Source organism: Danio rerio, chromosome 4, assembly GCF_052040795.2.
Source record: "Danio rerio strain M-AB ecotype USA chromosome 4, GRCz13ab, whole genome shotgun sequence".
NCBI classification, from domain to species: Eukaryota; Metazoa; Chordata; class Actinopteri; order Cypriniformes; family Danionidae; genus Danio; species Danio rerio.
In genome coordinates this window covers 47,602,866-47,620,374 of record NC_141024.2, presented here as the reverse complement: position 1 = coordinate 47,620,374, position 17,509 = coordinate 47,602,866, and the positions used below count along the sequence as shown (strand labels likewise).

The window sequence follows — 17,509 nt, the reverse complement described above, 5'->3', positions numbered from 1 at the left end:
TAAAACAATAATGACAATATAATATTGTATATTTATAATAACTGAATTTATTACAATAATTAAAATATAATACTGTACAATATTAAATAATATAGATTTAATAACGGTTGATATTATTTATTTCATTAAAATCTATTTCATAATATTAAAATATCTCATTTTAATGTGATAATAACGGAATTATTAATTTTATTCAATTGATAAGAATCTAATTAACGGAATTATTAATTTAATTAAAATGATAAGAATCTAATTACCGGAATTATTAATTTAATTCAACTGATAAGAATCTGATTACCGGAATTATTAATTTAATTCAACTGATAAGAATCTAATTAACGGAAAGGGGCGGGGTTTACACCGAAAGCCCCGCCCTAAAAGGGGCGTGGCAGTCATCAATCAAACTGTTTGACACATGGTACCGGATATTACTCTCTCTTGCAGGATTGGGAATTATTTTGTAACCCTTTATTTCAATGTGACTTAATAAATTATAAGTCAATCTACAGCAAATAATCAAATTGTGATTTCTGCCAAGAAAGTCTCATTGAAAAATAAAGCTAATCTCTTCTGTGTTACAGTGAAACCAAAAAGACGTCAATTTTGAATGCATATTAAACATGGATATTACTAGACTCTCTGCATCGTACAATTACCAACGTCAGCTTCTAAAAATAAGGATAAACATTATAAATACGCTTGTCTTCACAACACTTATTAGAATAGTACTACAAATTGACACACAACCCTTCTACTGGTACAAATAAACATGTGAATGACCAGTGACTCATTAACTAAACTCCATCAATACAACCTGCAAACGCCTGTTAGTCAAAGGAAAGAGCTATTATATTGAGACGATCGTGCATTAGTTACCAAAATGCTCAAAAAATGTCTTATCCTATATGTTGCAGCGTGAATGCCTACCAATTAATGCAGCTTAATTAGGAGCAACACTCATTCGACATTCATTTTCAAACCAATTAAATTCTTTGCTCCAGTTATAGTTTAAGCCAAAAATACATCAGAAAGACATAAATGTGCATTTTATGTTGTACAAGGCTTAATTTCTCTATTAAATAAATAAAAAAAATTAACCATTCGATTGAATTAAACAATTTAACTATATTAAATTATACAACAAAACCAGCACCAAAATGTTCAGAGAAACATCCTGGTTATTGCACAAGACTCTGTTTTTGGAATTAGCACTTTATCAGTTTTATAATAGTTTTAAGATAACTTTGAATGTAAAAATGATAAAAGTAAATTAGAAATTAAACTCTGATGCCATTTAAGATAAAATAATCAAATCAACTCTAAAAATGTCTGAATAGTATTCTCTATAATCCACAAGCTTTGCTTTTCAAAGTTATCCCTTTGTTGATTTTATATACACTACTGAATCCAAATCTTCAGTACATCCAATACACTGTAAACACTTAAATTAATTAAACTGACGCCATTTGAGATAAAAGATTCAAATCAACTCTAAAAATTTCTTGAATTCTAGAATTTCTAAAATTTATTCTTTATTCATTTAAGTGTTTAAGGTGTATCCAATGTACTGAATATATGGATTCAGTACTATATATAAAATCAACAAAGGCATAACTCTACAAAACAAAGCTTGTGAATTATAGAGAATAATATTTTAGAGTTGATTTGAATCTTTTATCTCAAATGGTGTCAGAGTTTAATTTATTTAAGTGTTAACAGTGCATCTAATGTACTGAAAATATGGATTTTAAAATGATTATAAAATAAATAAAGGGCTTATTTCAAAAACAGAGTCTTGTGCAATAACTAGGATGTTTCTCTGAACATTTTGGTCCTGGTTTTGTTGTATAATTTCATGTGGTTGAATTGTTTAATTCATTTGAATGGTTAATTATTGTTTAATTGAGAAATTAAGCCTTGTGCAGCATAAAGGGCACATATTTATGTTCATCTGACATATTCTTGGCTCAAATTTTAAAAGGAGCAAAGATTTTACTTGGTTTGAAACCGAATGTCTAATGAATGTCAAACATCAAACTAACTTTACTGCGGTGTCGAACGTACGCTGAGATAGCTAATCTGACAGCTGATCCAGAGCCTCCGCAGACAAAAGGCACGATCAAATACGTTTTAGTCAACGCATGAACATTCAAAATGTGTTGGTGTTGTTCTCCTATTTAAACTAGAAGTTACGATAATGAACAATTCAATAATAAATTAGGTGAAGCTGTGCTAGAATTTATCATCTATTGACAATATTGCATTATAATAATAGCCTACAGCAGCAGCCAAAAATGTATTTAGGCCTACTTACTTCTAATTCTCTTCAGTGCAGCCTGCGAGCTTGTTTGCCTCAAGCCAAATATCTGAAAATGAAACTGTAGCCTGCGTTAAAAAAACGACTTGAACTAAAACAGGATTTCCTCTTAAAAAAAGCTCGCGAATCAGATTAAATTAAATGATATAATAATTCGTGAGATTGCTTGTGATTATTGTGACACACATCTATCGTTCTTCAAAATCATGATCCGCAATGCACCAATTGGCCGACGGCACAGCAGCGTAATGACATCATCAGATTAATATTCAATTATCCATGTATGCAAAAATGAAATAAATAAATAAAATGTATGCAAAAATGGGATAAAATTGTCAGTACATAGTTTGTTAAATAATACGCAATGACTTTTAACATCTGTTGTAGGCTGCAGGCTTTACACTTTCAGGTGTCAAGAGTAATTAGCAATTTATTTAGCTTTACTTTTAGAGTGGATTTTATGATAGTAGTTTCTTAATCCGGTGATATAACTAAATAGCATTTTGATATCAAAAAGGTGTATCCTACTTTTGTGAAGCATTAAAATATTATAGCTGTAAAAACATGTGCAGGACTGCTTTATTTTTTCTTTTAAAAGAAACAAGAATATTAGTCATGGCATTATTAGTCATATCAACATACAGAAACTGTACTAAAACTGGGTCCGTACCTTTTAAAAGTATGTGTTTGTATCTAAAAAGTCCATATTGGTATCTTAAAATTAGACCATACATGTTCTCTTTAAAGCCGTTGAGAAGGATCACCACCATCACGGTTTTTGCACCCTTATTTTTGTGTAGATAACATAACAGTCTGATTCAAATAATAATATTATTAGTTACTAATTTGATTTTTATTTTTATAAAATGTTTTTACTGTTTTCTTGTTTTCCCCAAACCAATACAGTATATATAACCTATTTTACTATTGTAAGAAAATATCAGCTGTTACAAACTGCATTTTCTGTATGCTTGAAATGAGCTGATCTAATCCTGTTTATATGAAATAAGGTGCTGCTTCCTGAACAGGTTTGAGCTACCAGACATGTTGCAATGACAACAAATCTCAAATAAATTTTAAAGTTTGATTGATTGTGCTAAATCATCAATAACCAAATCCAGCTAGATGAGTAATCCACATACAAAGAATGGACCCAAGGTCTGGTTAGCCACCTGGTTATTTACCTGCCTCCATCCATCCAGCTATAAGCTTGAATCAGTGACAAGCTCTGCATACTCCCAATAGCCCAAGTTATTCTAATCATCCTCTCCTGTCATTTCCCATTCAGCGACATTAAAGCCGTCATTCACACTCAATCACCAATCCCAAATGTTCATTATAACTCAGTGTCCTGATTCTGCTTATTTCATGTTTTATAGCAGATTATGAGAAAGCCAGACAAAAGGCAAAAAAAGCTGAAAAACTACTTGCCTTACTTCTGAAAATGACAGCAATGTGGGAAAAGTACATCGCAAAAGAAAGTGAGTATCTTTTCATTGATTATGAGCCTGCACAGATAAAACAGATAGACAGACAGATACCCCCACCCCCTAATTTATGTTTAACGGAAGAAAGATGTTTTCAAAAAATTTTAAATGTAACAGTTTTAATAACTCATTTATAATAACTGATTACTTTTATATTTGAATTGTTTTTTTAAATAATCAGCTAAAAGTACATATAAAGCCTTAACTATGTTAATTAGACAAGTCAATGTATAACAGTGATTTGTTCTAGATCAGGGATCACCAAACTTGTTCCTGGAGGTCCGGTGTCCTGCAGATTTTAGCTCCAACCCTAATTAAACACACCTTAACAAGGTAATCAAGGTCTTAGTTATACTTGAAACACCCAGGCAGGTGTGTTGAGGCAAGTTGGAGCTGAACCCTGCAGGGCCCTGGACCTCCAGTAACGAGATTGGTGACCCCTGTTCTAGACAATTAGAAAAATGTTGCTTAGGGGGGCTAATAATATTGACCTTAAAATGTTGTTGTTTTTTAAAAACTGCATTTATTTTAGCCTAAATTAAAACAAATAAGACTTTCTCCAGAATAAAAATTTGTGTAATATTCAAAGTAAGTATGTTGTATTTCATTTTACAAAACCAGAATTTTTTTTTTTTTCAAAATTAAAAACTTAGTGAGCACACTAATCAGTCCTTCACAGCACATGATATAATTTCGTTATTTTAATAAGGGTATATGGGCATTTAATTTCAACCAGTCTCAGCAGTGATATAAGAAAGGAATCCTCCGCAATGGCTTTAAAATATGACAGTTTATTTTACCCCAGTAGTTTCAATGGAGTTTCTGTGCTCGCCTTCTGTTCCAGATGGCACTAGCCATCTCATTTTAAGCTAGAACAACTAAATGAATGCTTAAGTCTATTTAACTGAGGCTGTAAAAGGAACCTTATGAAGTTAAAAATGGTCACATTAAGCTTTCACAGGAAGTTTACCGTTGGCTGGAAAACACTAGCTGTACATAGAGCCCATTTAGTATGCCTATGTGTTTATATTCTATTGACTTTTATTGTGTTTTTGTTTGAACTGACTGTATGATGCATCCTGTATGGTGTATCCTGTATGGTGTATCCTGTATGGTGACTTTGAGTGTCAAGAAAGACACCTTTAAATAAAATGCATTTAGAGGAAGCATTCATGCATTACTAAGCAAAAAAATCATTCATGCATTCCATTTTATTTATTAACTATTTGACAACCATTGAAGTAAAGCAAAGTTAATAATTTTATTATGGTGAAATTAGCTTGTAACTTTTTATTTCTTTTTATTTGCATCAGACCAAATTCACGATACCCAAATCCTTGCCAGTCTTCAGATGAAGAGGACATAACTAAAAGACGCAAACGCGCTCTACCCGTACCACCTTCTCCTCCCTCTCCACCCTCTCAGCTGACATCACCAGCCCGACCAGGACCATCACCCCGGCCTGCACCCCCAGCACCACCTGCACCATTGGCACGACAGACAATTACACGTAAGCATTATTTTAGTTCTTTAAGTATTATCATCATTATTTATTATCATGGATATTGAAAGTTAAAGTATGTAAATTATGTAGAATGATAGTAAACAGTAGCTAATGTTATTTTTTCTTTTTTTAAGTTTACAATTTCTTTACATTTCATTGTCCCCTTGTTTGCATATATCACTCTCTCTTTCTCAACAGCAACAGAGCGTCACATAATAAGACAACTGGAACATCTAAAAGAAGAGGTTGCTGTCATCAAGCAACTGCTACTCGCACTGACAAACCAAAGCACCTCAGCAAATTTGTCAGAGGGTGTAAATTTGCCACTAGAAAACCTAAAGGACCTTGACAGTTTAGAGAACAAGCTGAGGGAGGAGGCCTGCTACAGTGCAGTGGTAAATAGTTTTATTATTATCATTATTATTTTTAAATATCTGGAATTTAAAAAAAAGACCTGTCATTATTGACTAAGCCAGTGATTCTCAACCATGTTTCTGTGTCTAAATTGGTTACTAGATCCTACACATTCATTCATTTTTCTTTTCGGCTCAATCCCTTTATTAATCAGGGTCAACTTAACTGCCAACTTATCCAGCACGTTTTACTATTAATTTACAGAAATAGATGCTAAAATATAAGCTATATCGGTCATATTAATGTTGCACCACTGAGAGCTTGCAGTAGAATATTAGTAATTAAAAGCACCTTTCAGATGCAATATTTGAGAAATGATAACTTGGTCTGCGTGAAAACCCCCAGAAATAACATGTGATGTGTCATTTATGTCTTTCATCAAGCCTGATCTATCATGCCTTGAGCAGGCGTAAAGTATGATGGAAGGAGCCGCCTCATAATTCTCTATCATGAATTCATTAACAAATCATGTAAATATAGGAAATTATACAATTCAAGATGCATTTAACCATTTCCTTCTCTTTCTCACTTGCATTTTATGCAAGATATAGTCTTATAAACTGTCAAACATGTTTTCATCTGTCACATGAAAGAGCACACAAAGAAAGGATTATAAAAATGTAAACATTTTTTGTAATTCAAGAAAATATCACCCATACACACACACACACACACACACACACACACACACATATATATATATTTATTTATATATATTTATATTTAAAATTAACACAGACATTGTTTTCATATTGTTTTTCATACTTTTCTTTTAAAATTGTAGATTCATACAATTTCATACAATTTCTCCAAACAGATTCATACAATTTACATGTTTAGAGTGACAGAAGGATGTCTTTGCTGTGCCAATGAGAAGGCGTAATTACAGACATATGCGTGTCTAATTCCTAAAGCTTGTTAAAATAACTTTCAGAATATTGCACAACAATACAGGCAGCTCAAGAGCACACAGTTATACATTTAATATATATTTTTAATTATTCTAAAATCTTAAAGGGCAGCCAATCAAGTGCCTACATGCCAGGGCCATATGCATCCAGTTACCCGTTTCGCCCTGAGGTTGACAACCACTGCATAAATAAAAAAATAAAAAACAGGGCAAAATTAAGAACTTTTATCGCCTCACAAAAAAGTAAGTTTCTTTCTTTATCTTAATTTAGACAAAGTATCTGGAAACAGTTGGGGGTACAAATCCAAGCACCAATACAAGACGGATCCTGGTCCAAATGCTGACAACCCTACTGGCCCAGCAACTGTGCTGGAAGGGTTCTGGCCAGAAAAAAGCCTTTGGAAGCATGCTGATCTGCAAAGCAGTTATAGGTAGAGTATGTAATGTTTCTATATGATAACCCTCTGTACAGGAGTGAAAAAAGAAATCTAAAGAAAAAATTACTAGTCATGCATAGGAACATTTACATGTTTATTTGTCAAATAAAATTTTCACAGATTGAAACACTATTCATTATTCTGGAGTCTTTTTAAAATCCAACCCAGATGGCAAATTACATCTGGCCCAGCCCCACATCCCCCACATTCTTCAGGCCCACATACAGCAAACAACAACTCAACTCAACTCAACTCAACAGTTTTGGGCCACATCTGGGCAAACTAAGGCTCACTTCTGGTTATGGCAGAAGACATACGGGCCACATCTGGCCCACATACAAAGACCCACAGCTCACGATAATTGGCTTGCTGTGTCTAATCGGCTGGCCCATATGTCTTCTGCCATTACCAGAAGTGAACTGTACTATCTGGAAAGGGCTTTGTAGTCCATTTGCCTAATTTTCAAGCCTGTCAATTATCATAATAGTTTTGCTCTATTGAGCATTAAAAATTTAGAACCAGAAACAACCTTTAAACGAAAACTAATCTCAGATTTAATAGAGTATTAATACTTCATGTATTAACTACTAGTATAATTGTAAGTGTACTACTTGAATACCTCTTGGGACTAAATTGGCACACTGTTATATAAAAAGTACACTAGTACACAAAGACATTTTTATTTGTACTGCAAGTGAACTCATGGGTAGTATATTTTTATTTATTCATTCATTCATTTTCTTCTGTGCTTAGTCCCTTTATTAATCTGTGGTCGCCACAGCGGAATGAACCGCAAACTTATCCAGTATATGTTTTACGCAGCGGATGCCCTTCCAGCTACAACCCATCACTGGGAAACACCCATACACACTCAATCACACACATACACTATGGACAATTTAGCCTGCCCAATTCACCTGTACCGCATGACTTTGGACTTGTGGGGGAAACCGGAGCACCCGGAGGAAACCCACACCAACACGGGATGAACATGCGAACTATACAAAAAAATGCCAATTGACCCAGCCGAGGCTCGAACAAGCGACATTCTTGCTTTGAGGTGATTGTGCTACCCACTGCACCACCATGTCACCAGTATATTTTTATAATACACACACAATTCCTTGAGGTGCCAAGATGCAATCCTGCAACCTTTGAATCATAAGTCTAACTCTCTATCCACTAGGCTACGAGTGAGTACGCTTTCACCAAACTGTATACTGTATATACTCTATACTTTCTTAATTGTAGTTTAAAATGAGTATACTAATAATCTACTTGAGAATACTTTTTTTTGTAAGAGTAAATGAACCCTTTTCACAAAAAGGTTATGATGCGTTTAACGGTGATCAACATCTTTAATCTTTTTTTTTTATTTTTTTGTCAGATTTTTAAAAAAATGTATGTACGGTTCTAAAGCTATATTTTGTATTATGTCATCTGTGCATCAAACTACAAAAAAAAAATTACTGCTCGAGATCATGTCAGGTGTTTCTAATGCAGTTTCTATGGGCAGGACAGTAAATCTGACATTGTTCTCTTCTGGCTGCCATTATCTGTCTCACACTATTTTATTTTGTTTATGTTTTGCTTTTTTGAAAGTCTTGATAACACTATCAAGTTTTTCTTTTATTATTAGAGCAAATTAAAATGCAAAATATTTGTTGTATTCTCCTAATCATTGCACTTCATCCAAGTATGATAACTTCTGCTACAAAGGAACCCGAAAATGTGAAAAGGGTCCATAGAACTTAAACAACTCTGTATTGATTTTAACATTTGTATTTCAATTGTTTTCTTTCTCAGACGCTGTAACAAAATCCAGCAAAGCAACGGCATGTGAAATAGAATCAGCAATAAAAGCATGGTTGAGGAATTCAAGAGACAGAGATGGTGGGCGCCAAGGAAGGGCCAAAAATCAGAGGGGACTTCCTTTTAATTCTTTTGAATTGCTTTTTCTTTTGTTTGTTTATTGATGTTTGATTTTCTTTAAAATATACTTCTGTTTCAATATAATACAATTGTTCATTTGTGTTGTTGTTATTAAAATCTGTAAATAAATAATTATTACCGTGACCCAGTTTATTGTCAAGTATTGTCATTGTTCTGAATATGCATTGTATAATTGTTTTCTGTATGTACAAAGTAGAACCAAACTCAGTGGCTCATACGGGGTCATTGCGATCAGCCCACTGTGGGCCTAATGATGTGGGCTGACTGTGGGCAGCACACTGTGGGCCCAGATACCGGCGTGAAATGTAGGGCACGTGTGGGCCCCACACTGTGGGGCATGTGTGGGCCCTCTTTGGGACAGCCCAAAAGTGTGGGGTGACTGTGGGCTAACCCGCTCTGATTAGTGTGGGATAGCCCACAGTCAGCCCGCACTTTTGGGCTGTCCCAAAGGGGCCCCACACATGCCCCACAGTGTGGGGCCCACACGTGCCCTACATTTCACGCCGGTATCTGGGCCCACAGTGTGCTGCCCACAGTGGCCCCTTATGGGCCCCAAAGTAGCATGTTTGCTGGGACAAGCAACTCAAGATGATCAGGATGCTAAAACTAGCACAGAATATTACTGTTAGACACAACATTAGCTGAACCCAGTGAATATACAAAGGAGAATCACATCAAGTGTTAATAAAGATGAAGAATCAAGAAAAATAAGACTTTAACTTCAGCTGAAATGTTGTTTATTCAATATCTCATTTGACTTTACATTAAAATTCAGCTTTCTTTATCAAATACAAACTCATACACACGACAATATCCAGTGAAATGCTTATACGACCAGCCATGACCTTAAACACAACAAGATTAAAGATGAGAAATAAATGACTGAATGAAATAAGAAATAAAATATAGACAAACTTTAGTCATAGGAGATATATCTGTAGAGAATAAAATCAACACATTAAACCCCGCGGCTATACAACTGTAGAGAACTTTAGCTGTAGACTGACTCCATGTACAGTGACACCATAACTGACCTGAACTAGAATACACACAGAGATGTGTGTGTGTGTGTGTGTGTGTGTAACTGTGGCTGAATGTGCAGATGTGTCCACAGACGTGCTGAATGCGTGTGTGTGTGTGTGTGTGTGTGTGTGTGTGGCTGAATGTGCAGATGTTTCCACAGACGTGCTGAATGTGTGTGTGTGTGTAACTGTGGCTGAGTGTGCAGATGTGTCTACAGACGCTGAATGTGTGTGTGTGTGTGTGTGTTGTGATTGAGAGAGCGTCTGGTCTGTGTTCAGAAGCTCCTCCTCAGTGTCTCTGTGTTGGTCTTGATGGAGCAGAAGTCTTTATTTCTCTGAGCGCAGCAGGAAAGCTTCAGCTAAATTGTGTGTTTTCCTACTTTAGTCAATCCAACACTGAAAACTCTTCATCTAGTCAAGAGTTACAGGCTTATTACTGGACACAGACATTACTGAGCTTGATTTATTCGCTTTATTAAGCATTATTAATGCACAGTTGTGCTGGTGAACATCAGTTAATGCACTGAGAGTCAACAAGAACTAACAGAGAACAACTTTACTGTCATCAACTAACATGAACAGATCAATAAATACTGGAATAAATGTGTTTTTATTGTTCAGTTCAAGTCAAATCATGAAGAAGAAGAAGATCTGAAGAGCAGAAACGAACGTCACACTTCATTTCTCCTTTATTCATTGAGCTGCTGGATTTCTCTACAGTTGATTCAAGATTTGAGACACACACAGACACACACACACACAAGACACACACAGACTCTCTCACACACACAAACACACGCGCACACGCATGGACGCACACACACACACACACACACACACAAACAGACTTTCTCTCTCACACATACATGCACATGGACACGCACACACACAAATACAGACTCTCACACACACAAACATAGACACTCTCACACTACACATGCACACATGTACACAGAGGAGTGAACACATGCACGCACACACACATGCACGCGCACACACACACACACACACACACACACACACACAGCTGCTGACTGCTCCTGCAGAGGATTCTGGGTAAATCTCTCGTCAGTCTTCAGCACAGTTTCACTGATGATCCATAATAACCAAACCCAAACCCAGCACAGAGCGGCTCAGTGAATGTGATCTGGACTGAGTGGATGAGGCTCATTGTGTCTCTATAGATGTTGTAGAAGATCAGAGTTCCTGCACTGTGATCCACAAACACTCCTATTCTCCTGCTGAGCGCCTCCACTGGGAGACGAGTGTGTGTGTTATTGTGCCAGAATATGAATCTGGAGGAATCACAGCGCAAACTCCAGGACTGAGCATTACGTCCAAACCCACACTCAACACCTCCCTTCCTCCTGATGCTCTTATATGACACTGATATAAACACATCTTTATCTCCACTCCAGTCAATCTCCCAGTAACAGCGTCCACACACACTCTCTCTGCACAACACCTGAGGATGAACATCAAATCTGTCTGGATGATCAGGATACGGCTGTTTCTCTCTCACACACTTCACCTCTCTGTTCTCCTCAGACAGAATGAGTCGAGTGTTTGCTGTGTTTGGATCCAGAGTGAGGAAACAGACATCTGAACACAAGAACACACACATTTATAACCACAGCTGTGTGTGTGTGTGTGTGTGTGTGCATGTGTTCACTGCTGTGTGTGTGTGTGTGTGTGTGTGAGTGCGTGTGTGTGTGTGTGTGAGTGCATGTGTTCACTGCTGTGTGTGTGTGAGCGTGAGAGAGAGAGGAAGTGTGTATGTGTGTGAGAGCGAGTGTGTGTGTCTGTGTGTGAGAGAGGGCCATGCTTGTGTGCGAGTGTGTGTATATGTCTAATTGTGTGTGAGCCTGTGCGTGTGAGAGAGAAAGGGTGTGTTTGTGTGTGTGTAGTCCTACATTTGTGTGGTCCTGCTGTAATCCTCGTCTCTCCTCCATGATCCAGACTGTAAACACACACAGATTCACATTCAGTCAGTACACAAACATCAGCTTGTAACACACACACACACACACACACACACACACACACACACACACACACACACACACACACACACACACAATAAGACATGTGGAGTGTGTGCTGAATGCTGGATTGTGATTGGCTGATCTCAGTGCATTAATAACTGCAGTAAAACAACATGAGTGTGTGTGGAGCTGTCAAATCAGCTTCTGAATGACACACAGAGCTTTTAGATCAGATGTGGAAACAGAAAACAGAATGGAAACACAGAAACAGACAGATATAAAGACTGAAGGATTCATTCAATGATCAATTGACAAAAGCGCAGCACAATAATAAAGCAGAATTCAGTGTTAAATAACTTGAAATATGATGGAGATCTTCATCTTCTGTCAAATGCCTCTTCATCATCTCCAAACATTGCTAAGTTGGAGAGCAGTGAATCCAGACCAATCTGCAGTCCTCCTCGCCCTTTGAAAGCTTGGTGGGTTTGTGTTCTGTTTATTGTTCATAATACTTCAGTTATAAAGGATTAGTTTAGGAGTTTTTTGTCATTTGCTTTATTTGAGTTTGTTCAACATGTGATTGTCACTGGACTACATCAGAACCAGCATCACTGTCTGCTGATCACTTTTATTGCCTGATATTTTGTGTTCATGTTAGTTTAGAAGCAGAAAAGAGCCAGATTACAAGATATGTGAGATATTTGCCAGAAACATCTTTGTTATGTCCACATTGTGAATGTAAATTGATATTGTTTATTTTCTTCCTGTTTATAGTTTTACTCCGCCCTTATTAAAGTGTGATAAAGGACATTCTGTGTCTGTGAAGTTCATGAGGGAGAGTTTAACTTGCTGTTAAAGTATACACAGGACGTATTTGGAGAACAGTACACACACATCTCTGAGCTGATACTGTACAGTTCTTCAGCAGAAATGTAGAGAACAAGTTTCACTGCTCAACTACAATGCTGAAACTGTACAGTGTTAATATGAGATATAATATCACGCTTAATGTGAGAACTGCCCCAGTGCACTGACATATTTAACAGCTTTGATTCATATCTGGACACTAGAAGAGCAGTGAAGTATCAAAGTATCTGTATTCACAATAAAAAAGGCAGTGCTGCTCCACATACTTGAGTTTGTCCAGTGTGTAGTTTGGATCCTCCAGTTGTTCAGAGAGCAGCTTGACTCCTGAATCTCCTGGATGATTGTAGCTCAGATCCAGCTCTCTCAGGTGTGAGGGGTTTGAAGTCAGAGCTGAAGACAGAAAACCACAGCCTTCCTCTGTCACCATACAGCCAGACAATCTACAAACACAGCAATAGTCCACATCACACAGTTGGACAATCACACATCTCTTTGTGTTGTGAAGATGCTGACTGCTGTTTCTGCTCATGTCAACAGCAGTGATGAACACACACATCCTGATCAGCTCTCCTTTTTGATCACATCAGCAAACACACACTCACACACACTCAACAAGGACTCGACATCATCTGTAGAAGTGTACAGAGCAAAGACATTGTTCATAATACACCACATCAAGCTGTAAAGTCTGCTGTGAGGAGGAAGAAGACACACTTGAGCTCAGAAGATCATCTTAAAGTCATGTATAAAACACAACAGGAAATGAGCTGATTTCATCATTTATATTGTGATTCTGTTGTGGACTAAAACAAAATGAGCTCAGACAAACACAAAGCCGCTCTCTTCATGTGTTCATCACCTGACCCACAGTCACGTTCACACTGATGGTCCATTAGGGGACTTTTATTCTGTCAGGAGAGAAACAGCTGATCAATATTCATGACTGCTGACTCTCCTTCACATTCAGCCTTTACCAGATATTGTTTTAGATGAGCGAGTAATCAGGATTATTTCACACACTTTATCATGAGACTTTTATTTGTTTTCAAGAAACTGAAACTGCACAAATATGAGAGCAGCTCAAACCTTCAGCAGGACACAAAACAGCTTGACTTTAGCGTTTAACTCTGCTGCTTTCACACCTCCAGATCCACTGTTCTGCTCTGAAACAGGATTAACACTGCTATAATGTTTATTTGTGTTCTCGCTGCGCTTCACTTTCACACAGAAATGTTGAATGTTGACATCCACAGACAGACACAACCTGTTAAAGTTTTCCAACAGTGAACTGAGACTGCAACTATTAGTGAAATCTATATTAAAGCTCTTCAAATATGATTTAGATTTACAGTAATTGTTTTTCATGTTTAAATCTGATTTATTCTTGTGTTTAAAGCGTTTGTCATTCCTCTACTTCAGTGTCTCAGACTCATTCAGAAATGATTATTAAATGCTGGATTAATGCACAAGAGAGTTTGGCGAACACGTTTTACACCATTTCAAATATATATTATATGTGCGGCTGTATAAGTCACATACAGCGCTCAGCATAATGGAGGATAGCCCATTCTGAAAACCAAGACTTTCCTCCATTTCTCAGTCAATATAGGCAGTGTATTCTGCTGCATTTAAACAGAACACATTTATTAAACTGATTTATTTATGAACATTATATTTTAGTCACCAAACATATTCAGAAATTAAAAGATAATACAATTAAATTCAGGCTAAATGCTGCAAAAAAAAAAAAACTACTAAATTTCAGCTAAATGTTTTATTGTTAATTTTTCCTCTTTTTACATTTTGTATTTAATATTTTTCTATAACACATAAATTTGTCTGTACTAGTTTTTGGACTGTTATCATGAGTTATTTTGTTAGATGAGCTCCAGATTTGGCTAATCTATTGTATATGCACAAATATAATACTGTAGAGCTTCCTATTAAAATATGAATGTAAAAGAGAGATTAGTGAGGGGTGTACTTATATATGCTGAGCACTGTATATTGTTCACCCAGAGTGTTTACATGGTCACACAGCAGTAACACAACAAGCATTGAGTTTGGGCTAGCTTCTGCAGATGGACATTGCTGTACACTGCCCTTGATGGGTGAGTGGGGGAGTGTCTGTTGTCTCTCAGGTGTGAATTATTCATGAGCATTGTCATTCACACATACAGCTGAGATCACCCAAAACACACTTAACAAAATGTAGATCATTGTAATGTTTTCTCTGAATGAGAGAACAGAATAATTTCACATAATTGTGCAGTAAATATTCTAGTCTACAAGACTGCTTACTCTAAACTCTTGTTCAGGCACATTCAGTCTGGTTTTTTTCCTCTAAAACCTACTAACTACACATAATATTTGTTTTCGAAAAAACACCAGCATGTACATCAATATTTCTCACATATCATTGTAGCTCAGTTTGTGCTGAACACAAATAAAACACATGTTGGCCAGTTCTGTGTAATAAGCAGCTGAATCAGCACAGATGTCAGGGCATGTCAAAACATCTCAGGGGTCCCAAAATCACCTCAGACCCCTGAGGGTTAACTACAGGTATAGTATGAGCAGTGTGAAACAGAATTACTGATAAACCAGAATTCCTGTTATCTGGGGTTTAGTATCACCCAGGGTTAACATGTTCAAGCATGAAGAGCTCTAATATGAAACTGTCTGACTGTAGTTATTGTAGAGTGGAGAATCATTTACCTCAGTGTGTCCAGTTTACAGTGTTGACTCTTCAGCCCATCAGAGAGCTTCTTCACTCCTGAATCCTGCAGGTCATTGTTACTCAGGTCCAGCTCTCTCAGCACACAGTTTGAGGATTGTAGAGCTGAAGACAAACTCTCACAGCACTGAACAGTGAGTTTACACATGACCAATCTGAGAAAGAAGAACACAGATTACTAAAAACCACACTGTTAATGTGATCTGTCAAAACAAAACAAAAAAATCAATCAATCAATCAAGCAAGCAGGTGTTTAAACTCAGACCTCAGTGTCTCCAGTTTACAGTGTTGACTCTTCAGTCCATCAGAGAGAAGCTTCACTCCTGCATCCGGCAGATGATTAATACTCAGGTCCAGCTCTCTCAGCACACAGTTTGAGGATTGTAGAGCTGAAGACAAACTCTCACAGGAATCGGCAGTGAGTTTACACGTCATCAATCTGAGAAAGAGCACACATTACTAAAAACAATGCGTTAATGTGATCTGTCTGATGTAACAAAACAAAACATCAATCAATCAATCAATCAATCAATCAATCAATCAGATACTTAAACTCAGACCTCAGTGTCTCCAGTTTACAGTGTTGACTCTTCAGTCCATCAGAGAGCTTCTTCACTCCTGAATCCTGCAGGTCATTGTTACTCAGGTCCAGCTCTCTCAGCACACAGTTTGAGGATTGTAGAGCTGAAGACAAACTCTCACAGCACTCAACAGTAAGATAACAGCACTTTAGCCTTTGTAGAGGACAAACACGATATGTATGTGTTAATCTGATGTGTTTAATAGTCTGAAGCACGTCTGGCTGAAGTGACTGGTTTAACTTCACTAGTTAAGCCTAGTTCACACTACAGGATTTTAAACATCAGCAGATCGCTGTGCTGTTCACACTACATGACTTGACTTTGTGTCTTTTAATCTCTGTGGTGTTCACACTACGCAACACTCAGTGAACGATCCACAAGAGGGGGGTCACACACTACATGATCTGACAACAACTCATTCCCCATCAGCTCATTCAAGCTACCAAACCACAGCCAATGAAAATTTGAGGGAGGAGTCATCAGAAAAAGCTGAACACTATTGGCTGCTTGTGTGCTCATGACATCACTGACAGCGTTTCAAGCTTTGGAGAAAGCATTTAAAAACATTGTCAAATCAGCTGATTTATCAGCGGATTAATCACTCATCTGCAAGGTTCCAGTGGATAGATACACAGAGAGTTTTTAATTTTTGTAATTTTATAACTCTTTGAAATAAAACTAACATATTTATAACACCCTGCCGTTTTCTAACTATCAGTGTATTTCTTTCTAACATTGTTTTTTTATTACAAAACAGTAAAGAACTGAGCATTTCTGCCTTAAATTACCATATTGGTTAAAATGACTGCATGCATGTCTGATAATTTTCACTGACTTTACATGTGCATTTTTTAGCCTAGCAACTTCCTGCTAACATAAACAAAACTTTCTGATGGCAAAACATCAATTTACTTTAGATATCTTTCAAAACAGCATATTCTGTGCTGTGAAGTAGCTCCTGTTTGAAAGTGAAAATGAAAGCCAACACCTTTAAGTGTTTTAGTATCTTAAGTACATATTTATAGGCTGTATTACCAAAAAAAGATGATATTTTTAGGGTAATGGTGTCATTAAATATGATGCCAGACATTCAAAGCTTAATTTTAATATCTCAATAATAGCTTTGAATGTAAATATGTTGTGACAATATGGCGTTTTATATAAGAACGGTCAGAATGAGCAGTATGGTAATTCTAATAGTTACAGAATTCTAGTTCCACTGTTAATATAGCCTACTCTCGTGTCTGTGTTAACCCAGAATGAAGAGAGTGCGTTGATTCCCATTCTGACCAATC

The 17,509-nt window shown here is 36.7% G+C and overlaps 2 protein-coding genes across 2 annotated transcripts in view; both read right to left on the bottom strand.

The window, feature by feature from the left end:
• LOC137491165 (uncharacterized) overlaps positions 1-17,509 on the bottom strand; it is a 514,718-nt gene that overhangs the window by 255,079 nt on the left and 242,130 nt on the right. The window lies entirely within an intron of this gene.
• Positions 10,503-17,509, bottom strand: part of LOC110439522 (protein NLRC3) — a 19,577-nt gene continuing 12,570 nt past the window's right edge. The window contains exons 7-12 of the mRNA XM_087248464.1: positions 16,194-16,367; positions 15,899-16,072; positions 15,615-15,788; positions 13,163-13,336; positions 11,958-12,004; positions 10,503-11,646 (exon numbers count right to left, since the gene is read on the bottom strand). Of these exons, the coding sequence (XP_087104590.1) occupies positions 11,120-11,646; positions 11,958-12,004; positions 13,163-13,336; positions 15,615-15,788; positions 15,899-16,072; positions 16,194-16,367 (1,270 nt within the window). The 3' untranslated portion in view covers positions 10,503-11,119. The remainder of the gene's footprint in view (positions 11,647-11,957; positions 12,005-13,162; positions 13,337-15,614; positions 15,789-15,898; positions 16,073-16,193; positions 16,368-17,509) is intronic.